The sequence below is a fragment of the Scyliorhinus torazame genome, chromosome 10 (genome assembly GCF_047496885.1).
Source record: "Scyliorhinus torazame isolate Kashiwa2021f chromosome 10, sScyTor2.1, whole genome shotgun sequence".
Classification (NCBI taxonomy): domain Eukaryota; kingdom Metazoa; phylum Chordata; class Chondrichthyes; order Carcharhiniformes; family Scyliorhinidae; genus Scyliorhinus; species Scyliorhinus torazame.
Window position 1 is genome coordinate 21,940,256 of NC_092716.1, and position 26,212 is coordinate 21,966,467.

Sequence of the window (26,212 nt, forward strand, 5' to 3'; positions counted from 1 at the left end):
TCTATGGATGTTATTTATATGGATTTCCAGAAGATCACAGAATCCTACAGTGCAGAAGGAGACCATTCAACCCATCAAGTCTGCAACGACCCTCTGAAAGAGCAGTTCACCCAGACACCCCCCCCTCACCCTATCCCCGTAACCCAGTAACACCACCTAACCTTTTGGACACCAAGGGGCAATTTATCATGGCCAATGCACCCAAGCTGCACAAATTTGGACTGTGGGAGGAAACGGGAGCACCCAGAGGAAACCCACACCCAGACACGGGGAAAAAGTGCAAACTCCAAGCAGTCACCCAAGGCTGGAATTGAACCCGGGTCTCTGGAGCTGTGAGGCAGCAGTGCTAACCATTGTGCCACCGTGCCGCCCAAAGGTCTCTGATAAAAGTTCCTTAGAAGAGACTGTTCGTAAAATTTGAAGCCGTAAAATTGGCAACAAATTATTGATCTGGTTAGAAATCTGGCTGAGGAGCAGGAGACTGATAAGAATAACCAATGTTACTAAGCTTTTAAATATTTTGTCTTGCTTTTGTTGTTTTCATCCGACGCCAAAATTAAATCATTGACACGAGACAAAATGCATTATGGATATTATAATTTAAGATGCATTGAAGTATAACATCATTTAAGGTCCTGCAATATGAGGTGTATTTTGTACATAAATTACAGAAACATTTATCACGATGCAAGTGTGAGTATAGCTGTCCAAATATATCTTTGTTGTTCCCTAATAGTCGGCATCTAATAAATCATGTGTGTTATTATTTTGAGGTTGCTCCTTCCCCTTCCCTGAGACACCACAGTAACCCTTCCAGTCCAGTGTGGCCTCGGGCTCAACTGAACGTCTGTACTGAGTTTGATGATCTTAGCTAGGGTGGCAGGACGGGGCAGCATAATCGGTCTTGACAGCCATTACTCTGGAAGTTTGGAGGGCAAGCTTGGGGGACATTTGAGAAGTCTACAGAAATTAATGTGGCAATATGGAGATTGGTATACTGGTGCCTGACAACAGTGGGGGGCCTGGCTGTGGGATCCCAGGGAGAAGCGCTCTCGCTGCGACACTCCTTTGTCTTATTCTACTTAAATGTTTATTGCCAGGGGCACTGTGACTGAAAGTAGATTTGCTGAAGTTGTCCTGCTTAATGTGCTTTGTGTGCTGGTTTATTATTTTTGAGGGTTGCACCCTTATGCTGTGGCACTCCATTACTTTGTAGGCTGCGGCACCATTGATGGCCAGGTTCTCGTGGCCTTGCATCAAAGAATATTGCCAGCACCAATGACCCATGGCATTCATGTAGGGAATCCTTGTCAATCCAAGAGGAACAGGCGTTCCTGCCTTTTGGATCTTGCTCACCTGTAACATGGCCATATTGCAACCATGGGCTCTAATGCGCAAATTGTCTTTGTCATCGTGTTTCGACACTACACTCACAGTTTGCAGAACTCGATTACCATTTTGTATGCCCAAACAAAACGTTCTCCCTGCTTTGAAACCTGAGACAAACATTTCGTCGCCATTGGCGATTTTTACAGGCGGCAGCACGGAGAAGTGTTTTTTGACTGGGGTGGGTTGGTGAAGGCTGTGGGTAACCTTGCATTCTGTTTCCTGAGACGGCTTGACTTCAGTCTCTGCCTTGTTGTCTTGGGCGCGGGTTTCTTCAGTCAATTCGCTCTGCGAAGCTGCGGAGCTGCACTTAGTTTGTGAAACAGGAGGAGTTGTTCTCTCTGCAAAGGAGTTGGTATTCTTCCCCGTGAAAATAGTTGCAACTGTACTGTCAGATGATTTGGACAAACGGCCAGGTTGGCATACACCTTGGACAGTTTTCCTTTCTGAGGTGGGCAGCATTTCTGCACAGAACACACAATTGCTCCCATTTTTCTCTTCTCTCCTTGATTTCTTCGACTTTTTCAAAGTATGGAAGGAGGAGGAGGAATTATCCCTTCTCCAGCCATGCACCTGTAAGAGAGGAAACCTTTTAAAATTACGTTAGCCAAGATGGCAAATGACTATAGTGTAAAGAGTCTATGCACGGAAAGGTTATTTCCTTGTTTTCGCATGTGAAAAATGAAGTGATGAGAAAGTTTAAACATTTCTACATTGACCAGTGTCTTATCATATGTAACCATTGCTCCAAACTGCCATGTAATGGAATTTAAGTCAGATAACCAACTTCTTCGACTTAGAACCAATTTGTGATTAATCATGGAACTCAATATTAATATCATTTTATAAAAAAATAAATTTAGAGTACCCAATTATTTTTTTTCCAATTAAGTGACAATTTAGCGTGACCAATCCACCTAACCTGCACATCTTTGGGTTGGGGGGGGGGGGGGGGGCGTGAATCCTACGCAGACACGGAGAGAATGTGTAAGCTCCACACAGACCGTGACCCAGGGCCAGGATTCCAACCCGGGTCCTCAGCGCCGTAGTCCCAGTGCTAACCACTGCCCCACGTGCCGCCCTCAATTTTAATATCATGACGTGTTTAATGCCTTTTCCAATTATATGGAGAAAGTTAGTGAACCTCTGCAGAATAATGTCACATATTGCACAGTGGGAAGGAGAAATTCCCTCAGCCTGAGTCAGCTGGAGTTTAGAAATGTGAAATTGAGTTTAAAAAAAGAATCTTGTGATTTTCAGTTTAGCTCCCAGATAGCCGCAAGCTTTCTTTCTTGGCATTGGTGACAGCATGGAATCATACAACATGAAAGGAGGCCATTCAGCCTAACATGCTTATGCTAGCTCTTTGAAAGCACTGTGTATGTAATTGGTCCTACTGCCCTGCTCTTTCCCCATTGCCTTTACAAAGTTACTACTGAATCTGCCTCCATTTTCCTTTCAGGCAGCGCATTTCAGATTATAGCTCATTAAACCTCTCCCTTCTATTTCTTTTGCCAATTACCTTAAACACAGCAGAAGCAAAACGCAGGTTTGATGGAATAAGATGGATAAAGCTTTAAAATAAAGTCCATTCAAAAAATAGCCCTAAGACATTAAAACAATTACTCTCACTCAGCCATTTATACATCCTATAAAATTAGACATTACTAAAAAAATGTATCTGTACATGCAATTTTGATATCCAATCTCTAACTGTTCTTACGATTATTGGCTCTGAACTCCCCTGTGGTCATTAATCAAAAATAATTTATTCCCTTCCATTATATTTTACAATAACTGCCACACAACTAACTGCACTCATAATTATGTAAAATAGAAACATTTTGACAAGCTATAAATGCCAGTATTATTAAATTAAACTCCTTCCATCATATCTAAGGCAACCCTTTTAACAATAGTTAGTTAGAACTTTATAGTATGGGAGGAGATGGTGACATTGTGGTAATCTCATTGGACATGGGATTCAAATTTGATTAATAAAAATCTGGAATTGAAAGCAAGCCTCAGTAATAGTGACTATTAAACAATCGTCAATTGTTGTAAAAACCCATCAGATTCACCAATGTCCTTTAGAAAAGGAAATCTGCCATCCTCACCTGGTCTGGCCTACACATGACTCCAGACCCACAGTAACGTGGATTAGCTGCCCCCTGAAATGGCCTAGCAAGCCACTTTGTCCAGGGGCAATTAGGGACAACAAATGCTGGCCTTGCCAGTGTCACCCAAACCCCATGGAAGAACAAATTAAAAACTTTGACTGTACATTACTGCTACTGATCTCAGACCACACCGGTACAAAGCTCACATGTGGCACATCTTCTATCCATTGCACTCTGCTGGGCAACAAAGGAATTCTACATGTACATGCAAAGCTGCACCTGATTTAATTTTTAACAATAAATTTATAGGGGACAGCACGGTGGCGCAGTGGGTTAGCCCTGCTGCCTCACGGCGCCGAGGTCCCAGGTTCGATCCTGGCTCTGGGTCACTGTCCGTGTGGAGTTTGCACATTCTCCCCGTGTTTGTTTGGGTTTCGCCCCCACAACCCAAAAGATGTGCAGGGTAGGTGGAATGGCCATGCTAAATTGCCCCATAATTGGAAAAAATGAATTGGGTACTCTAAATTTAAAAAAAATATTATAGTACCCAATTAATTTTTTTCCCCAATTAAGGGCCAATTTAGCATGGCCAATCCACCTACGCTGCACATCTTTGGGTTGTGGAGGTGAGACCCATGCGGACAAGGGGAGAATGTGCAAACTCCACATGGACAGTGACCAGGGCCGGGATCGAACCCGGGTTCTCAGTGCCATGAGGCAGCAGAGCTAACCACTGCGTCACATGCCACCCTTCAACTGATTTAATTTTAATATCACTTAGCGATATTCCATTTTCGGTACATTTTTAAAACTTACATTTGCTCTGAGTCAGAGTTACACTGCACTGTTTGTGAAACTGAAACAGGGACTATCACATTCCACTTAATTTTTGGAATGCTTGGGAGCCAGAATATATTCTAGTAATATCAATTCTTACATCAATGTCAGTTCATAGCTGATGGTGAAATGACACAATAAGATTGTGCTATGAATGCCAAGCAATTATGTGGAAAACACTGCCTGAGACTGAATATACCAGAAACATTTAATCCTAAATCCCAGATGTCAAGGTTGAAACATGCGCCTACACTGGATGAACTGATCCCCGAGGTTGTTAAAAAACATTGTGGTAATATGCTTCACTGTAAATACACAAGGGGTTAATGTAGGTACACTGCGACTGAGTAAACACTAGAGGGAGCACCAGAGACATCATGACACACAGACATTCAACCAATAGGTCAGTAAGATCGGACAAGAGCAATTGGCAGTCAAGACACACCCAGAGGTGACACTACCACAAGGGGGCAACCCATATAAAAGGACAGGGCACACATGTTCTTTCTCTTTTCCATAGGTCACACTCAGGGAGAGACAGGGGCAGATGTTGCTGTACATTAATAGGATGAAGTAAATTTGTTTGACAATAAAACAGATTTTAAAAACATAGTTGGTTTTGTTACTGTGCGGTGTACATTACCAACATAAAACATTTTATAGAAAAAAGAAATCATCGGCTTTTGGTAGATTGTTCCTAGACAAGTGAGATTTTGGATGGAGTTAAGACACATCAACTGTGGTCTCACAGAATGAAAGAACATGCTCGATGGGCCGGGTAGGCTGCCCAAATATTCTGCTTTACCACCAGCTTAATGACACAAGCAATTTGGAAGAAGGAGTCACTGCAATATGATTTCTGTTTCTCACCAGTGATTGACCCCCTTGACTGGCCAGATACAGCATGGGCAATTTATAAATGTCTTTTTATATCATTGCTATAAGCATAAAAGCAAAGAAGGAATATATCTTGAGTAGCTGCTATCAGGCAACAGCTGAAATAATGGCTTTCAAAAGGGAATTGGATAAACATCTGAAGAGAACAAAGTTGTTGAGCGACGGGGAGAAGGTGGGGGATTGAGACGAGCAGAGTTTTTCTTGCAGACAACAAGGATAGACACGATGGGCTGAATAGTCTTCTTCTGTGCTGTAACCATGCTATGATTCTCCCTCCAAACCAGCATAAAGATACATACTATATTCCAATATAAGCCTCTCTCAAACTAGAGCCCTCACCAAAAATATTTTTGTTAAAAGCAGTGCGTGCACATGAAGACATTATCCTTGTTACAGAAGCAACACCATTTTAAAAAGTTTTCAAAAAGTCGTTTGGTTGTACAGAATTTGTGTAATGCTGAAAAAGAACATTTTGTCGAAGTTCTTCATCTTGGACTCATCAGGACAATCACAAGAATACCAATGTCAGAGGAAAAAACAACTTCAAACTGAATGAGGAGTGGTTGACAGGCGACCCTGGTCAAGGCATTGCTATGAAGAATGCACCAAATGGTGACTGACTGTTAGCTGCCAAGCATTGTTTGAAAATTGACACTTGATTGGTCAAAGCATTGCCCTGAGGAATAAACCAATGAATGGTTATGCACGGTGGCACAGTGGTTAGCATTGCTGACTCACAGCGCCAGGGATCAGGTTCAATTGCAGCCTTAGGTGACTGTGTGAAGTTTGCACTTCATGGCTGATCTTTTGTGGACTCAGCTCCTTTCCGGCCCAAACACCATAAACCTTAATCCCTTTATTCTACAAAAAACTATCTATGTTTATCTTAAAAACATTCAATGAAGGAGCCTCAACTGCTTCACTGGGCAAGGAATTCCATAGATTCACAATCCTTTGGGTGAAGAAGTTCCTCCTAAACTCAGACCTATATCTACTTCCCCTTATTTTGAGACTATATGTCCCCTAGTTCTGCTTTCACCCACCAGTGGAAATAACCTGCCCGCATCTATCCTATCTATTCTCTTCATAATTTTATATGCTTCTATAAGATCACCCCCCCCCCCCCCCCCCGCATCCTTCTAAATTCCAACGAGTACAATCCCAGTCTACTCAATCTCTCCTCATAATCCAACTCCTTCAGCTCTGGGATTAACCTCGTGAATCTCCTCTGTACACCCTCCAGTGCCAGTATATCCTTTCTCAGGTAAGGAGACCAAAACTGAACACACTACTTCAGGTGTGGCCTCACTAACACCGTATACAATTGCAGCATAACCTCCCTCGTCTTAAACTCCATCCCTCCATCAATGAAGGACAAAACTCCATTTGCCTTCTTAATCACCTGTTGCAACTGTAAACCAACTCTTTGCGACTCATGCACTAGCACACCCAGGTCTCTCTGCACAGCAGCATGTTTTAATATCTTATAATTTAAATAATAATCCATTTTGCCGTTATTCCTACCAAAATGGATAACCTCACATTTGTCAACATTGTATTCCATCTGCCAGACCCTAGCCCATTCACTTACCCTATCCAAATCCCTCTGCAGACTTCCGGTATCCTCTACACTTTTTGCTTTACCACTCATCTTAGTGTCGTCTGCAAACTTGAACACATTGCACTTGGTACCCAACTCCAAATCATCTATGTAAATTGTGAACAATTGTGGGCCCAACACTGATCCCTGAGGGACACCACTAGCTACTGATTGCCAACCAGAGAAACACCCATTACTCCCCACTCTTTGCTTTCTATTAATTAACCACACCTCTACCCATGCTGCTACTTTACCCTTAATGTCATGCATCTTTATCTTATGCAGCAACTTTTTGTGTGGCACCTTGTCAAAAGCTTTCTGGAAATCCAGATTTACCACACTGGTAATGTCTTCAAAAAATTCCATTAAATTAGTTGGGCACGACCTGCCTGCCCTTTATGAGCCCATGCTGCGTCTGCCCAATGGGACAATTTCCATCCAGATGCCTCGCTATTTCTTCCTTGATGATAGATTCCAGCATCTTCCCTACTACCGAAGTTAAGCTTACTGGCCTATAATTACCCGCTTTCTGCCTACCTCCTTTTTTAAACAGTGGTGTCATGTTTGCTAATTTCCAATCCGCCAGGGCCACCCCAGAGTCTAGTGAATTTTGGTAAATTATCACGAGTGCATTTGCAATTTCTCTAGCCATCTCTTTTAGCACTCCTTTTGTCCTTTTGTGCTTCTGATTTCCGAAGTCTTTTCCCAGTTAGAAAATAGTCTATTGCCTCTATTCTTCCTACCAAAGTGCATAACCTCACACTTTTCAACATTGTATTCCATCTGCCACTTCTTTGCCCACTCTCCTAACCTGGCCAGGTCCTTCTGCAGCTTCCCTGCTTCCTCAGCACAACCTGTTCCTCTACATATCTTGTATCATCTGCAAACTTAACAACAATGCCCTTAGCTCCTTCTTCCAGATCATTAATCTGTATCATGAATAGCTGTGGTCGAAACACTGACCCTTGCGGAACATCCCTCGGCACCAGCTGCCATCCTGAAAAGGACCCCTTTTTCCCCACTCCCTGCCCACTGTCAGCCAATTCTCTATCCATGCCAGTACCTTTGCTCTAACACCATGGGTTCTTATCGTATTTAGCAGCCTCCTGTATGGCACCTTGTCAAAGGCTTTCTGGAAATCCAAATAGATCACATCCACTGGTTCTCCTTTGCCTAACATCCTCGTTACCTCCTCAAAGAATGCTAACAGATTTGTCAGGTATGACTTCCCCTTGACGAATCCATGCTGACTCAGTCCTATTTTATCATGCACTTCTAAGTATTTCGCAATCTCATGCTTAATAATAGACTCTAAAATCTTACCAACAATCGAGTCAGGCTAACCGGCCTATAATTTCCTGTCTTCTGCCTCCCTCCCTTCTTACAAAAGGGGTGTTACATTAGCCATTTTCCAATCTTCTGGGACCCTACCTGCTTCCAGTGATTCCTGAAACATCACCACCAATGCCTCCATAATCTCCTCAGCTGTCTCCTTCAGAACCCTGGAGTGTAGTCCATCCGGTCAGATGTGCAGGTTAGGTTGATTGCCCATGATAAAAATTGTCCGTTAGTGTCCAAATATGCGAGGTTAGGTGGGGTTACGAGAACAGGGCAGGGAAGTGGGCCGAGGTAGTGTGATCTTTCAGAGGGTCGGTGCAGACTCGATGGACCAAATGGTCTCCCCTCCTGCACTGTCGGGATTCTATAATTAGCTGAAACAGCTGCAATGCGTGTACATGTTCTTTCTGTCTGCAAAGAACAAGGCCCTGTGTATTAATCTATGTAGCTTTCAGTACATCAAATGTGCCACACTATGAATCTAACTGACAACCTTCAATTGGTTGTCAGTGTAATTTTTAGCACACTGAGGATTATTTATCAAATCTTATCCAATCACAGAGTCACATCTAATGTTGGACACTGTGCTTTGAGTTTTGCAAGCACTGGCTGGTTGGATACGGTCCATACCTGGCCTGTCGCAAACAGCGAAAGGGCGGTTTGATACACTCCACCGGTTTTTAGGACGTACAGCCTACATACCTAGTGTCACACGGCACTGAAATACATATAAACCCCATTACTCATTGTGTAATAGGCAGAACGTATTTTTTGAATTGAAACCAGCATCCTGTTAGTGTCGAATATCACTCGCATTGCTACTGCGGCGTAGCAGCGTGAAACAGCAAGCTTCGCCTGTTGCTCAAATTTTTAGATACATCGCTTCTCGGCCTTTTGGCTCGTATCTGGTGTGTCTCTCTTGTGGGGACTGTGAATTGGATTCAATTTGAATTTGAGTTGGTTTTTGGAGCAGGCAAGGAGCTGGATTCGGGGTTTGCCCCTGACCCACACTCTGAGCCCTGGCTTTGTAACTCTGAAAAAGTAATTTAAAACATTTTTAAAAATTGTTTAGATACCTTGCCCTTCCAGGGTAATCTGAGGTAGACTAGGCACTTTTAAGGCCCAAGGTGATTGCGTATATCATGAGTTTGCGTGATATACAGCGTGAAATGATCTGTTCAGGGCAGCCATTGTCCCACAGGATGTCTTTGATGCCCTATTTCAGCATCAATTTGCATGGTGAGCAAATGGCTTGGGTTTTATTTACAAGGTTGCCAATAAGGCCAATCTCATTGAGTGCCGAACTGGAAGAATCCCAATGTTTGTATTGACTGGTGAAGGTAGGCTTGCGGTAGAACACGGTAGAGAACCCCTGGAAAGTTTCTCAACTGTACATCAAAGAATGGGAGTTTGTTTGGCTGCTCCATTTCAAAGGTGAATTTGAGCGCAGAATAGAGCCCACTGAGGAAATTATTACGGATTTAAATATAGCAAACGTATCATCCACATATCGGAAATAATCAAAGGGCAGGAGGTTAGGTTTCAGTCTATCAAAGGCATATTTTTCAGGGAACCCAACAAAGAGGTTGGGCCCAAGAGGATCCCATAGCAACACCATCCATTTGGTCATACACAATATCGTCAAACTGAACTCAACTGCATGAGTTGCTGAGTTCACAAGCTCATTGAATACAGATTAACGCAATGGTGGCGGGTTTAGATTACCATGATATAGTACTGCAGTGCAAATAGCTATGACTTCCTTTGGTGAATAGGCTAGCAATGTGAAATAAGCATCATCTTCCATGCCCACTCTCAGATACTCAGCCATATCAATGGAACACCACTGCTTCATAGGCCCATCGTCAGGAGTCACCAACCTTTGGCTGTCTCCTTTAATCTTCTCGCAAGCTCACTTTACTTTGATTCTGCTCCCTGCAGCTTTCTCTCTTTAATTCGAAGTCGTTCCTCAGGTCCTTACTTTACCTACACTGAACAGGATCTTGTTCAGATTCTACTTCTTGTTCCTTAACTTGCGTCGACAGGTGCCGCCTTTTTTTGTCTTACTCCCTGTTTTCTGCGATCTTGTCCTGTTCTTTTGGGAAATCTGCTTTCTGCAATTCCTTCGACTGTCCAATTCCTCCTGGCACCTGCTTCCAACTCAACTAAAACTACTTTCCTGTTTCTCCCTCTATCTGTGGGCCTTCTGTTGCTCGTCCAGTGTTTTCTACTTTTGTGTTTTTTTCCAATTTCTTTTCGAGAGTCATAAACCCTCATTAAAAATGCAGGTATACCAACAAAGCTATGACTTGCTGTCTCCCTCTTACAGAGAAAATTCTCAATGAAACTAGACTGAGGTTTCAACTTTTCAACTAAAATAAAGAATATAAATTAAACTTAAAGCTGTGTGTTATTCTTAGCACCCACAAAACAAATATAACTTATCTCTATTTCCAAACATGTTTCTTACCAAAATTGGTCTTTGCCCACTCACTTAACCTATCTATATGCTTCGTAGCCTCCTTGTGCCTTCCAGCTTATTATCCTATCTACCTTTGTGCTGTTAACAAACTGATTTAATTGAGGTGTTGGAAATGATTGTTACAAAGAAATTATTTTAGTGGGGCAATCCCGCTTCGGGGCTGGTTTAGCATAGGGCTAAATAGCTGGCTTTTAAAGCAGACCAAGGCAGGCCAGCAGCGCGGGTTCAATACCGGCGCCAAAGAAGAACCAGGCAACGTGCCTCAATGACTACCGTCTGGTGGCCCTGACTTCAGTCGTAATGAAGTGCTTCGAGAGGTTGGTCATGAAGCGCATCACCTCCATACTCCCAGAACACCTTGATCCACTGCAATTCGCATACCGTCGCAAATGGTCCACAGTAGACGCCATTTCCCTGGCCCTACACTCATCCCAAGAGCATCTCGACAACAAGGACTCCTACATCAGACTCCTATTTATTGACTACAGCTCCGCCTTCAACACCATAATCCCAGCCAAGCTCATATCAAAGCTCCAAAACCTAGGACTTGGCTCCCCACTCTGCAACTGGATCCTCGATTTTCTGACCAACAGACCACAATCAGTAAGAATGAACAACACCACCTCCTCCACAATAGTCCTCAATACCGGGGCCCCGCAAGGCTGCGTACTTAGCCCCCTACTCTACTCCCTGTACACACACGACTGCGTGGCAAAATTTGGTTCCAACTCCATCTACAAGTTTGCTGACGATACGACCATAGTGGGCCGGATCTCGAATAACGACGAGTCAGAATACAGGAGGGAGATAGAGAACCTAGTGGAGTGGTGCAGCGACAACAATCTCTCCCTCAATGCCAGCAAAACTAAAGAGCTGGCAATTGACTTCAGGAAGCAAAGTGCTGTACACACCCCTGTCAGCATCAACGGGGCCGAGGTGGCGATGGTTAGCAGTTTCAAATTCCTAAGTGTGCACATCTCCAAAAATCTGTCCTGGTCCACCCACGTCGACGCTACCACCAAGAAAGCACAACAGCGCCTATACTTCCTCAGGAAACTAAGGAAATTCGGCATGTCCACATTGACCCAACTTTTACAGATGCACCATAGAAAGCATCCTATCTGGCTGCATCACAGCCTGGTATGGCAACTGCTCAACCCAAGACTGCAAGAAACTTCAGAGAGTCGTGAACACCGCCCAGTCCATCACACAAACCTGCCTCCCATCCATTGACTCCATCTACACCTCCCGCTGCCTGGGGAAAGCGGGCAGCATAGTCAAAGACCCCTCCCACCCCGCTTACTCACTGTTCTAACTTCTTCCATCGGGCAGGAGACACAGAACACGCAGGAACAGACTCAAAAACAGCTTCTTCCCCACTGTTACCAGACTCCTAAATGAACCTCTTATGGACTGACCTCATTAACACTACACCCTATATGCTTCATCCGTTGCCGGTGTTTATGTAGTTATATTGTATACCTTGTGTTACCCTATTATGTATTTTCTTTTCTTCTCATGTACTTAATGATCTGTTGAGCTGCTCGCAGAAAAATACTTTTCACTGTACCTCGGTACACGTGACAATAAACAAATCCAACCCAATCCAATTCCCGTACCGGCCTCCCCGAACAGGCGCCGGAATGTGGCGACTAGGGGCTTTTCACAGTTTATTTCATTTGAAGCCTACTTGTGACAATAAGCGATTTTCATTTCATTTCCAGGCCAAGGGAACTCATAAAAGTAGAGCTCGGACCTTCGGTACTGAAATCAGGAAGTATTTTCTTTTGAAAAGGAAAGTGAAAATCGGAAACTCTCTCCTCAAAAGACTGGATTCTGGGTCAAAAGAGATTTTCAAGATTGAGATTGATAACATGTTGATTGACAACAGTATAACAGGATACAGAAAAAAGGTAGGGAGACAGAGATGAGGTGTAAATTAGCCATGATCTAATTGAATGGCAGAATAGGCCCGAGGGGCTCAATGGCCTAATCCTGTTGACTTTAGAGAACTGGGTCTTTTAACTACAGGAAACTGTACAGTTTCTGGAGATCTGATTGAAGTATTTAAAGTCTGCAGGGACAAGAATGTTCGATGTGTGGACTATTTGATTGGGGACAATGCAGAGGCATAAAGTTACATAGGCAGCGTGTTAATTTAGATGTCACGGGATATTCTTTTTGCAAAGGATCAGTGGTTTTTGCAACAGGATATGCAGGTTCACTGCAGGTATTTAAGCGGGAGCTGTTTTACGCAGTGATATCAGCCATCACCTGGAACGCGTCCAGCTCCCTTTAAATACCTGCAATGAATCTGCAGTCTTGTTCCAAAGATTGACTTCTTGGTCACCAGTCCCCGAGAACTTGTTCTGATACCAGATAGGAATTTCCCTTATTTGTTTATTTTAAACCATGGAATGAATTTGAGCATTTTGTTGTTCAGAAGTTGTTGTTTTTTAAAGTAGTCTTTCTTTACCTCTGCCTGGAGCTAACCTGTCTGATTGGGTTTATGTTGTCTGGTTAAAATACTGGGATAGATCAGAAGGTCATTTTCTGTGCTTTTATACCTGAGCCCACACAGATCAGCTCAGCTGCGCATGGGAACTAAGGTCAGTCACAGTGTCATTGGATTGCTGTGAAAAGGGGAATACCAGAACTTCAGCTGATGGCTGGAGTAATTTCCTGTGTGTTTCACAGGAACCATTAACTAACCAGAAGCCTAATGTCGCCAGCTTCAAAACAAATATCCTGCCAGAGCTGTACCTGATAACAGCTCCAAACTGACAAAATAAGTGATGGAAAGAGGGAGAATGGGAAAACTGAAACCTGGGCAGGAGGACTGGGATTGACTGGATTAGTTGGCAGAGAAGGCTGTATGGAATTGATAGGCCATATGGCCACCTCCTGCGCTACAATGTCTTTATGGTGTCTATTTTACAGATGTGACTGTAGCAATAATTAGTCTTGCAAAATCCAGTCAATTATAATGATATTAAAGGATCAAGGAAGGGGTGGGGTAGAGGAGGGTCTGCACAGACAGCAGGTGGAAAAGATTGCTGAGGTAGTTCAGGAGAAACTCCAAGGGTGAACCAGGGGTTGATTCAGAGGGTGTAAAAACATATCATCGTGGCTTTTACCCAAGGTATAAATGGGGTCATTTTAACTCTGTTATACCTTAAGTCTTTTTAAAAATAAATTTAGAGTACCCAATTATTTTTTCCAATTAAGGGGCAATTTAGCGTGGCCAATCTACCCATACTGCACATCTTTTGGGTTGTGGGGGTAAAACCCACGCAGACACGGGAAGAATGTGCAAACTCCACACGGACAGTGACCCAGGGCCAGGATTCGAACCCGGGTCCTCAGCGCCGTGAGGCAGCAATGCTAACCACTGCGCCACCGTGTTGCCCCTGCACCTTAAGTCTTTGATCATTGTAATGTATCAAGTGCTTGTGCTGAATCAAGTTTAATTACCACAACCAATTTGGGTCAACATTGAATGGTTGGATATGAGTGTTTATCAACAACTAATAAATAGTCAACTGAGGTGGGACTTTGATGGACAATTGACTCCTTTTGTTTTTAATTATTTAGTGAAAGTGAAGTCCAAGGGCTGGTGTGGTTAATGTAATGTGGTCAGTTAAGGAAGGGAAACTTTGGGGGTGTTAGACTCTGTAATCTGTCAGTTGTGTTCGCAACGGAACACGGAGAATGGTAAGCCTGACTGAAGTTCAACAAGCTCGAGTGAAGAAATGTGGCAAGTTTCATTTCATTTCATTTCATTCATTTCAGTTGTGTGACAGACGCTGCTCAGATCAAGGCTTGCTTGTGCCGAATGAAGTTGAATCACTTGCCAATAACATGGTTTAATGTTGAATCATTGGATATCAGAGTTTATCACAAGGTAGCACGGTAGCATTGTGGATAGCACAATTGCTTCACACCTCCAGGGTCCCAGGTTCGATTCCAGCTTGGGCCACTGTCTGTGCGGAGTCTGCACATCCTCCCCGTGTGTGCGTGGGTTTCCTCCGGGTGCTCCGGTTTCCTCCCACAGTCCAAAGATATGCAGGTTAGGTGGATTGGCCATGATAAATTGCCCTTAATGTCCAAAATTGCCCTTAGTGTCGGGCGGGGTTACTGGGTTATGGGGATAGGGTGGAGGTGTTGACCTTGGGTAGGGTGCTCGTTCCAAGAGCCGGTGCAGACTCAATGGGCCGAATGGCCTCCTTCTGCACTGTAAATTCTATGATAATCTATGGTAATCAAAGTTCAAACATACTACAGTTTACTCCAGGCAAAATGGCACTAAATGCAACATGAAGGTTGGTCTGGGACCTTAATAAAAATATTTTTTTTTAAATGAAGTTCTGGGCAGATTTGACGGATCAGCTGGTCTTTTCATGCTATTAAGTCTATTTTGTTATTCATTTGTGAGATATGCGCTTCGCTGGCTTGGCAAGCATTTATTTCCCACCCCTAATTGCCCTTGAGAAGGTGGTGGTGAGCTGCCTTTTTGAACCGCTGCAGTCCATGTGGTGTAAGTACACCCACAATGCTGTTAGGCAGGGAGTTCCAGGATTTGGACCCAGTAACTGTGAAGGAATAAGGATATATTTCCAGGTCAGGATGGTGAGTGGCTTGGAGGGCAACTTTCAGGTGGTGGTGTTCCTATTTATCTGCTGCCCTTGTCCTTCTACATGGTACTTGTGGGTTTGAAAGATGCTGTCTGAGAAGCCTTAGTGAATTCCTGCAGTGCATCTTGTAAACAGTGCATCTTGCTGCCACTGTGCATTGGTGGTGGAGGGAGGGAATACTTGTGGATGGGATTCTAATCGAGTGAGCTGTTTTGCTCTGGATAGTGTTGAGATTCTTGAGTGTTGTTGGAGCTGCACTCATCCAGGCAAGTGGAGAGTATTCCATCACACTCCGGACTTGTGCCTTGTAGGTGCAGGCTTTGGGGAGTCAGGAGGTGAGCTACTCTCCGCACAATTCCTAGATGGACGGAGGGTCTGAAGGGTAAAAGTACCTGTGGAACTCCAACCCAGCATCAGTTAATATGGGAAGAAGAATGTAATAAGAAATAGGAGCAGGAATGGGCTCAAGTCTGATCCAATATTTAATAAGATCGTGGCTGAATTTCTACGTCAACTCCACTTTTGCACTTTTGACAACCTATTTGTGATTCTACACAATTATGAGAATCCACAGCCCTCTGGGATAGAGAATTCCAGGGATTCGCAACCCTCCAGAGTGAAGAAATGTCTCCTCATCACTTATCTTGAGATTCTTGCCACCCGAGTAATAAACTCTCCAGCCAGAGTAAACAGCACTCAGCATCTATCCTGTCAAAAGAATGTTGTGCGTTTCAATGAAATCACCTCTCATTCTTCTGAACTCTGTAGAATGTCAGTCCATTTTATTTTCTCTCCATTTAAAATGTCCCATAAAGTAAGTCAGCCATGTTAAATATTTTCTTCACAATTAAAATGTAATCTAATTAGTCAAATTTAACAAGAGAATTCTGAAGTGAGAAAGCCGGACTACTTACTGCATCATCCCATCCATTACAGATAATGATCTGGTCCATTTGCTTTTGGTCGTCTTCATAGGTTTCCTCACTGACTTTGATAAGGACTTCTGTGAGTTTTCTTTCAGATTCCCAGGAATGGAGGAAATGGGTGGGACTTAGCACCATTTCATTGTTACTTTCAGGAGTATTGGAGAATGTTATTCTTCTACAGTCGACCATGCCTTCCTCCTGGAGTTCCATTTTCCAAGTAAGGTTTTCACAAGATAATTTACCTGTCAAACAAGTGACGCTTGCAGTTAATGCCTTATTACATTCAAGGTAAAGCAAAATCATTAAATATTAAATAAGACATCCTATTTACTATTTAATGACTTTGTTTCACATACAGTGACTATCGTTTACTCCACGTTTAAAGGAGAATTCCTCCTCAGTGTGGCAAACGTTTTTGTTTGCAATCATACAGAATAGGATAACGGAAGTCACAAGGTGACATGACATCCATCAAAGATTCAAATTTTTTCCAAACCAAATATATAGATACACTATAAGTTCTGAATTGGCTAAATAATGCATTATGCATCACATATATCATCCTGTCTGCATATAACAATATATCATCTGACTTAATTAGCACAGAGGGGTTGAGAGGGTTCAAAGAGAGATAGAGCTGACTGTCGTCAGCATGCACGTGGGAGCTGACTCATGTCTTCGGGTGACGTTGTCAAGGTTCCACATGTAAACAAAGGGGCCAAGTACTGACAGGGATGCTAGAGATAATGTTGCGACAGCAGGAAGAGAAACCATTGTTAGAGATGCACCGGCCACAAGATAGCAAAGGGGAACCAAGGCAGTACCACTGAGTTGGTAAAAAATGGAGAGGCGGCATTGAAGAAAGCTGGTATGGTTGACCATGGGCGGCATGGTAGCACAATGGTTAGCACTGTTGCTTCATGGCGCCAGGGTCCCAGGTTTGATTCCCGCTCGGTCTTACATTGTCTGCGCGGAGTCTGCACGTTCTCCCCGTGTGTGCGTGGGTTTCCTCCGGGTGCTCTGGTTTCCTGCCACAAGTCCCGAAAGACGTGCTTGTTAGGTGAATTGGACATTCTGAATTCTCCCTCAGTGTACCCATACGGCGCCGGCATGTGGCGACTCGGGGATTTTCACAGTAACCTCATTGCAGTGTTAATGTAAGCCTACTTGTGACACTAATAAAGACTGCAGAGGGGTCATGGATGGCAAGAAGGGAAGGTATGCCACAGTCACAGATATAGACATCATTTGTGAAATGGATTTGAGCCATTTGATGGGCAGAACCTGATTGGAGAGATCAAACATAGAGTTACAGTAAAGATGAGCACTGAGTTGAAGAGGAAAATAAACTTGAAGCTGTGGCAGTAACTTTCAAGGACAGCAAGGCTGAGCCAGTCTTATATTGTGCTGTTGCCTCCATGTGATTTAAGGTTTACGGTTAGGAGTAAGAGTAAGTGGTTTGGGTTTAAGTTAGGGGTTAGTACTGGTGTTAGAGACTGCTATTGACAATGCTTGCGTCACTAAACACAACCGATTGTGAATGGGATCAAGGGAGCAAGAGGTCACATCAGTTTCACATTAAGGAAGATTCAAGAGAAATTAAAGACAAAAGCAGAAAAAGCTGGAAAATCTCAGCGGATCTGACCGCATCTGTGGAGAGAGGACAGAGCAGACCTAATGTTTCGAACCTGGATGACACTTTGTCAGAGCTGGACAGAACTGAAAGCAGATTGAGATTTATACTGTTGTGGGGGGTGGAGCAGTGGGTTAGATAGAGGGCCAGCAATAGGAGGAAGCTAGGGACAAAGGGAATGTAAATGGTGGTGATCATGGCTGAGAAGGGTGCTGACATTAAGAGATCAGAATGCATTAATGGCAGAACAAAGGTAAGCAGTGTCACAGGACAACTTGGAACAGGGAATAGATGGCCCTGGAGACACAGAAGAGACATTGACTGTGACAACAAGGAGTAAAGTTTTGTCTACCAAACGGAGATGTAAGCCTTAAAATTATTACTGATTGTATGAATATATTCTGTCCTACATAATATGAAGCTCCTGCCATTATAGAATTTATCTGACTCACGGTGAGCAACAGAACATGAAATACCCTGGCCGTGAATGAAGTTCATTCTCACGTTAAAGCTACCATTCTCCTTTTGATGCTTTCATTAGATGTGTCAGAATTTTCTTTTGTTACTTCAGATCCTAAATGTAATAGTTTTCCCTATTATTAGTCTCAATTTACTGCTGGTTACCAGTTACGGAAAATCCCACCAATACCAAGTACTCTAATCCCATTTTTCAGCACTTGGCGAGTAGCCTTGTGTGCTATGGCATTTCAAATGCCCATCTATACACTTAAATGCTGTGAAGGTTCCTGCATCTACCATCCTTTCAGGCAGTGAGTTCCAGATTCCAATCTCCCTCTGGTTGAAAATGTTTTCACTCAAATCCTAAACCTCCTGCCCCTTACCTTAAATCTGTGGCCCCCTGGTTATTGACCCCTCTGGTAAGGGGGAAAAAATCCATCCCATCCATCCAATCTATGCTCCTCATAATCTTATACTCTGGAAATGGTGGATGCATTGGTGGTCATCTTCCAGGATTCTATAGACTCTGGAACTGTCCCTGCAGATTGGAGGGTAGCTCACGTCACTCCAATATTCAAAAAGGGTGGTAGAGAGAAAGCAGGGAATTATAGACAAGTAAGCCTAACATCGGTAGTGGGGAATATGCTTGAATCCATTATCAAGGACTTTATAGCGGAACATTTAGAAAGCTGTGGCAGGATCAGTTAGATTCAGCATGGATTTATGAAGGGAAAATCATGCTTGACAATCTGTTGGAATTCTTTGAAGAGGTAACCAGTACAGTCGACAAGGGGGAGCCAGTTGATGTGGTATATTTGGACTTGCAGAAGGAGCTTTACAAAGTCCCGCATAAGAGATTATTGTGCAAAATTAAAGTGCATGGGATTGGGGGAAATGTTTTGAGGTGGATAGAAAACTGGTTGGCAGAGAGGAAACAAAGAGCAGGGATTAATGGGTCCTTTCCAAATTGGCAGGCAGTAACCAGTGGGATAAGAACAAGAACAAGGAGCAGGAGTAGGCCATCTGGCCCCTCGAGTCTGCTCCGCCATTCAATGAGATCATGGATGATCTTTTGTGGACTCAGCTCCACTTTCCGGCCCGAACACCATAACCCTTAATCCCTTTAGTCGTCAAAAAACTATCTATCTTTATCTTAAAAACATTTAATGAAGGAACCTCTACTACTTCACTGGGCAAGTAGTAGAGGCTCATAGATTCCATAGATTCACAACCCTTTGGGTGAAGAAGTTCCTCCTAAACTCGTCCTAAATCTACTTCCCCTTATTTTGAGGCTATGAAATGAAATGAATGAAATGAAAATTGCTTGTCACAAGTAGGCTTCAAATGAAGTTACTGTGAAAAGCCCCTAGTCGCCACATTCCGGCAACTGTTCGGGGAGGCTGTTACGGGAATCGAACCGTGCTGCTGGCCTGCCCCCTAGTTCTGCTTTCACCCGCCAGTGGAAACAACCTGCGTGCATCTATCTTATCTATTCCCTTCATAATTTTATATGTTTCTATAAGATCCCCCCCTCATCCTTCAAAATTCCAACGAGTACAGTCCCAGTCTACTCAACCTCTCCTCGTAATCCAACCCCTTCAGATCTGGGATTAACCTAGTGAATCTTCTCTGCACGCCCTCCAGTGCCAGTACGTCCTTTCTCAAGTAAGGAGACCAAAACTGAACACAATACTCCAGGTGTGGATACCACAGGGATTGGTGCTGGGACCCCAGCTATTCACAATATATGTTAATGATTTGGATGAGGGAACAAAATGTAACATCTCAAAGTTTGCAGATACCAAATTAGGTGGGAGGGTGAATTGTGACGAGGATGCAGGGATCCTACAGCAACATCTGGACAGGTTGGGCAAGTGGGCAAACCAATGGCAGATGCAGTATAATTTGGATAAGTGTGAGGTTATTCATTTTGGAAGCAAAAACAGGAAGGCAGATCACTACCTTAATGGTTGTAAATTGGGAGAGGGGAGTGTGCAGCGGGACCTGGGTGTCCTTGTGCACCATTCGCTGAAGGTAAGCATGCAGGTGCAGCAGGCGGTAAAGAAGGCTAATGGTATGTTGGCCTTCATTGCAAGAGGTTTTGAGTATAGAAGCAGGGATGTGTTGCTGCAATTGGACAGTGCCTTAGATTATCATAGAAATTACAGTGCAGGAGGCCATTCGGCCCATCGAGTCTGCACCGGCTCTTGGAAAGAGCACCCTACCCAAGGTCAACACCTCCGCCCTATCCCCATAACCCAACCCAACACTAAGGGCAATTTTGGACACTAAGGGCAATTTATCATGGCCAATCCACCTAACCCGCACATCTTTGGACTGCCTTGGAGTGCCTTGGTGAGGCCACACTTGGGAGTATTGTGCACAGTTTTGGTCTCCTTCTCTAAGGATGTTTTTGCCCTCGAGGGAGTGCAGCGAAGGTTTACCAGACTGATTCCAGGGATGGCGGGACTGTCATATGAGGGGACATTGACTCGGTTGGGATTGTTCTCGCTGGAGTTCAGAAGAATGAGGGGGGATCTCATAGAGACTTATAAAATTCTAACAGGACTAGACAGTGTAGGTGCAGGGAAGATGTTACTAATGTTAGGTGTGTCCAGAACCAGGGGTCACAGCCTGAGGATTCAGTGTAAACATTTCGGACAGAGATAAGGAGACACTTCTTCACACAAAGAGTGGTGAGCCTGTGGAATTCATTACCACAGGGAGTAGTTGATGCTAAAACTTTGAATATATTCAAGAGGTGGCTGGATATAGCACTTGGGGAGAATGGGATCAAAGGCTATGGGGAGAAAGCAGGATTAGGCTATTGAGTTGGATGATCAGCCATGGTCGTGATGAATGGCGGAGCAGGCTCGAGGAGTCTCCTCCTGCTCCTATCTTCTATATATCTATATACCTCAATCAAGTCCCCCCTCAGCCTTCTCTGCTCCAGGGAAAACAACCCTAGCCTCTCTTCATAGCTGAAACACTCCAGCACAGGCAACATTCTGGTGAATCTCCTCTGCACCCCCTTGAGCATAATCACTTCCTTCCAACGTCTATGTAGACTACATCAACTACACTACCCTCATCTACACACCTAGTCACCTCATTGTAAAATTCAATCAAATCTGTAAGACATGATTTCCCTTTGACAAAGCTATGCTGACTATCGTTGATTCATCCTAGCCTCACGAAGTGGAGATTAATTCTCCCCTGCTTCATTTCCTAAAACTAGGTTCAGCACTCTCCGCAGGGATGTTCGGTTTAGGTGAAATCCGTCCAACTTGTGCAGATCCCACCTTCCCCAGAAACAAACTCAGTGGTCCAGGAATCTAAAGCCTTCCCTCCTACACCATCTCCTCAGCAATTACTCTGCTCCAGCCTCTTATTCCTATACTCACTGGCACGTGGCACTGGGAGTAATCCAGAGATTACAATTTTGAGGTCCTGCTTTTCAATCTGCTACCCTGCTCCCTAAATTCTGTTGCAGGTCCTTACCCCTCTTTTATCTATGTTGTTGGTACCAATGTGAACAACCTCCGTCTGTTCTTCTCCCTTCGGAACACCATGCAGTCGTTCAGTGACATCCCTGACCCTGGCATCAGGGAGGCAACACACCATCCTGGAGTCACGCCTAGTCCCAGAAACGTCTGACTGCACCTTTCACTACCATTCTTAATCCTATTGCTCTTCCACTCTTGCTCCTCGACCCCCCCCCCCCCCCCCTCTCTCCAGCTGAGCCACCCGCGGTGCCATGAACTTGGCTCTGGCTCCACTCCCCTGAGGATCTGTCGCTCCCTCCTTTTCCAACACAGAGTAACGGTTCTTGGGCGAGAGGCACTCTGGCGGAGCTTTTTCAACTCCCTGCCTGCTGCCTCCTTCCTTCTGAACGGCGGTCCACCCCTTCCCTCTCCAACTGCACTTCCCTAAGCTGCGGGGCAACCACATCTAAACCCCCACTGCCCACGTAACTCTCAGCCTCACGGATGCCCCTCAGTGCGTCCGACCCACGCTTAAACTCCGAAACCTGGAGCTCAAGGTTTTTTAACATGAACTCAGAGGGCCCAATTCTCTCTCTCTCCCCCTCCCCCTCCCTCCCCCTCCCCCTCCCCCTCCCTCCCCCCTCTCAAAGAAGGGGCAATTTAGCGTGGCCAATCCACCTACCCTGCACATCTTTGGGTTGTGGGGGCGAGACCCGAGCAGACACGGGGAGAATGTACCCGGAGCTCAAGCTGGTCAAAGTTTACGATCTGGAATAAATCAAGAGTGCAAGTAGATTCAGGCACAGAGTGAAGATGCAGAAAGCTTGGGAGGCGATGCCCCCAGGAGTAACAGTGAGCCTTAACTTGCCTGCTCAGCTCAAGCACAGATTTGCTTCCACACCTTTGTTTGCACCTAGTCATGACCGATCACTGTCTGGGAAACAGCAGTGCCTGAGGCAGGACAGGACAGGGAAGGCCATTGGGTTTTGTCCCCGATTCGGGGCCTTGGCTGAGAAAACAATAGGAGCCCGGTAGTCCTGGAAACCACGAAGAACGGTTACCAGGCCAACCACTGTGCGACCCGCCTCTTGACGGGAGAGGAAGCGGAAGTGACGACGGGCCGGCTCCTCCAAGAGAGTGGAAGTGACGCAACGGACGTGGTGGCTGCCATGGCAACAGCCCGAGCGGAAATGACGAGCCGGAAGCTGGAAATCGGCGGTGGGGGGAGGAATGAGCACGATTCGAGAAGCTTCGACTGGAGTAGTAGGCCCCAGGATCCACGGCGCGGAGATTTGAGGAGTGAGCCGCCGGCCGCGGGGGGCCCGCCCGCTGGCCTCTCTGGTGTGCGTGCCTGTTTCATTTGAGAACACTTCCAGCTCAGAGTGTCGAAATGTTCCGGCCGAATTTCCGAGCGTCGCAGCCGGGGTTCCGGAGTCCGGGGCCGCCTCCAGGCCCAGGCCCATTCCCCGGGGTGGGGCAGGCCGGCAGCATGTACCCCTGGGGCGGCACGGCCACGCCGCCTTACGGAGGCCGGCACCGGTGTTACAACAAGTCCCCCCAGCAGCAGCAGCAGCCGCCGCTCCCGCAGCAGCCGGGCTCGGGGCCCTTCCAGCACCGGTACAACAGCCCGTCCCCCGGGCACCAGCAACCGCAGCCGCCGCAGGGCTTCAGCCCCCGGCACCGGGGCCGCTACTCCTCGCCCCCCTTCCAGCACCCGCTCTCCCCCGGCCCTCAGCAACACTCCCCCAGCCCGGCCCACCGCAAGTATCAGGGCTCGCCCAGGTCGTCCACCCCGTTCAGCAGCGGAGGAGAGAGGAGATCGCCGGCCCCGGTGGAGCATTACTACAAAGCCTCCATGCTGCAGGACCCATGGGCTAACCTGGAGCCGGTCTGTGTGTCTGACATTAACCAGCAATACAGCAACCTGCACACCCCCAGCAGTGGCAGAGCCGGCAGATACTTCAGCTAACAGCGAAAAGAGAACATTTCCAAGCTTCTCCTTTTATTGTGTAGCTGCCAAAGTGTTGGACACACCTCCCTCAACATTGACCAGGAACTGCCCTGCTTCCCCCACTGTCATTGCTTTCCAGAAACAGTCATTTTCTTTTTTTAAAACAAAAACGACATTTTGATTAGGATTTTTTTGCAGGATCGACTTTTTTAAAAATGAGATCTATTTTTTTACCTACGCACCAGCCCTCTCACACCCCTTTTGTTTTGGCGACACAGGGGGCTTGCTTGTTGGATGTTAACCAGGCGAGTTCTAACTACTTCAGATTTGGGAAGTGCCTGCTCGGAAGAAATGTTAAAAATGTTCTTTAAAAATCACCAGCCAGTGAACAGTCACTAATTATTTTCCAGGTGTCCGCCACCCCTGTGCATTAATGAACAGGTTAGACAGCATGTCGTCGATTTTTTTTTTTTTACTGTAAGCCATTGAAATGGTCATTTTTTAATAAATTTGTCAACTTTTTTTAGATATAAGATTAAAACTCCAGTGGTTAATTTTGTATAATCCACGTTTCCAGTGTGTGTGTTAATATAAATGAAAGTGATTCATGTCTGGTTGTATAATGAGACGGCAATTGTTGGATATGTGCAGTAAAGGTATCTAATGTCCTGGTGTTCCTACTGTTTTCAGTATTCTTGTTTTAAGTTTTTTTTTCAGAAGTGGGGGAAAGTACAATTTGAGCAAATGTGAATTCAGTTTGAAAACTTGTTGCGTTATGGACATGGTAGTAGGGGATATAATTACTGCATAACATGATATTTGGTGGCATCAAAACCTACCCATATATGGGCAGAGAATTTGAGAGGTTAAATGGAGTGAGATTTCTCTCGGTGACCGGCTCTAATTATCTCTTTCCTTGGTATTTATCATAAGAAAAAATAAAGTTTGCTTGATTTTTTTTCCTTAATTCTTGGCATATAGTAAAACGCTCTTTTTCACTTCTGCTCTCATCTGTGGATGGATATGCATACTTTTAATTCCACTTACAAGCAGCCAGATTTTACCAATTACCTTCCTGAGTCGTGGAGAAATAAACATGCTAACGTTTTACTTTCTGTTCCATGAGTGCTGCAAGTTAGAAGTGCCCAAGTGGTCACTTTTGAGTAAACCTGGATGCTGAGATTTGTCACGCTCTTTGAGTTCATCACAGTGGTCCTTGTAGTCGTGTGTACACACATTGCACTTTCTGACCTGGTACGATGGTGAGAGTGGCAATAGTAACTTCTCCCCCACCCCCTAAGATAAGTACAAATATTCGCACCTGCACTGGGATGGGGTGAACGACCACAGATCAGACTCAAACTTCAGATTGTAACCTCAGTGGCTTACAACACCCAAGCAAGGCATAGACTTTTCAGTTTGACGTTAAAATGTACAAGCTAGCATGTTCACTGGCCCTTGGGTGTTTTGATAAGTTTGCATATAGGGGCTGGTTTAGCACAGGGCTAAATAGCTGGCTTTTAAAGCAGGCCAGCAGCACGGTTCAATTCCTGTACCAGCCTCCCCGAACAGGTGCTGGATTGTGGCGACTAGGGGCTTTTCACAGTAACTTTATTTGAAGCCTACTTGTGACAATAAGCGATTTTCATTTCATTTGCATAAGGCCATTATGATACTGGATATTGTATGTGAACTGTTGGAATGGGCGAAGATGATTGATTGAATATCTTTGTAAACATTGGAATATGCATTTTGCTTTGTCACATAGATGTCATACACTGAAGGATATTTGTCATGTTTTGGGAGAGGGTAGAATAAGTATGTAGAAATAAAAGCATATTTGGATTATACAAACACATACCCCAGAGCTGCAATGTCTACAATCTCTTAATCGGGATGTACAAATAAGGTTAAAGTTTGAACAAAACCTGTATAACACTTCCTCCTGCTGTATAGCAATATTCCTGTGCTGATCAAACAGTACATTCCCGGACTTATTTGTCACAGGGTTATCTATAAAAATGATATGGCCATTCTTCCTGTCTTATCTCGCTCATGCCACATTCAGATATCTTTATATTTTCAGAGGGTAAAGGAGCTGTCCTAAAGCACCAACTGTATATCTACAGCTCTTAGTTGGTTTTTATGCAGTTTGTAGTTTTAAAAAGTGGCTTAAACAGGACAGTAATCTTTCAAATGGAATATTTTCTCGTCTTTATAAGACAATATGCTCTTAAGTGATACTGTAAGGGTTTTGATGGTGTTTAATCAGAATGGGTCATGTTGTTTGCTTTTCTTGTCTCTCATCTAGTTCCCCTCCATTGCTGTTCAAGTTGAACAGGCAACCATGCAGAATATACGGAGCAACTCCAGGAACAGAAAAATAAAATGTGTGCGGTCTTTTAATTGTTCTGACAAACAGACAGAGTTCTGGTCTATGGCCTGAATAGTTGTTGATCTGAGT

The 26,212-nt window shown here is 44.6% G+C and overlaps 2 protein-coding genes across 6 annotated transcripts; one reads left to right on the forward strand and one right to left on the reverse strand.

The window, feature by feature from the left end:
• Nucleotides 1-580: 580 nt before the first annotated feature.
• Nucleotides 581-23,788, reverse strand: c10h16orf46 (chromosome 10 C16orf46 homolog). 5 transcript variants are annotated; one of them, XM_072517850.1, is made up of 3 exons: nt 23,677-23,788; nt 16,209-16,462; nt 581-1,959 (listed from the first exon to the last, which is right to left on the reverse strand). In XM_072517850.1, exons 2-3 carry the CDS (start codon nt 16,428-16,430, stop codon nt 970-972), a joined length of 1,212 nt encoding a protein of 403 aa, XP_072373951.1. In that variant the 5' UTR covers nt 16,431-16,462; nt 23,677-23,788; the 3' UTR covers nt 581-969. The 5 variants fall into 5 exon arrangements, with proteins under 5 accessions (XP_072373951.1, XP_072373952.1, XP_072373950.1 ...); XM_072517851.1 differs by lacking the exon at nt 23,677-23,788 and adding an exon at nt 22,699-22,883; XM_072517849.1 differs by lacking the exon at nt 23,677-23,788 and adding an exon at nt 22,666-22,882.
• mplkip (M-phase specific PLK1 interacting protein) lies at nt 22,981-24,715 on the forward strand. Its single transcript, XM_072517854.1, has one exon. It carries the CDS (start codon nt 23,188-23,190, stop codon nt 23,764-23,766), a length of 579 nt encoding a protein of 192 aa, XP_072373955.1. The 5' UTR covers nt 22,981-23,187; the 3' UTR covers nt 23,767-24,715.
• Nucleotides 24,716-26,212: the final 1,497 nt, after the last annotated feature.

Coding starts and splice junctions, on each gene's coding strand:
- c10h16orf46 (XM_072517848.1), bottom strand. CDS start 17,332: ATGCCGGCGCCGTATGGGTACACTGAGGGAGAATTCAGAATGTCCAAT. Junction 16,463..17,181: donor GCAGACTCCGCGCAGACAAT/GTAAGACCGAGC, acceptor CTTGTTTGACAG/GTAAATTATCTTGTGAAAAC. Junction 1,960..16,208: donor GTAATGGATGGGATGATGCA/GTAAGTAGTCCG, acceptor CCTCTCTTACAG/GTGCATGGCTGGAGAAGGGA.
- mplkip (XM_072517854.1), top strand. CDS start 23,188: ATGTTCCGGCCGAATTTCCGAGCGTCGCAGCCGGGGTTCCGGAGTCCG.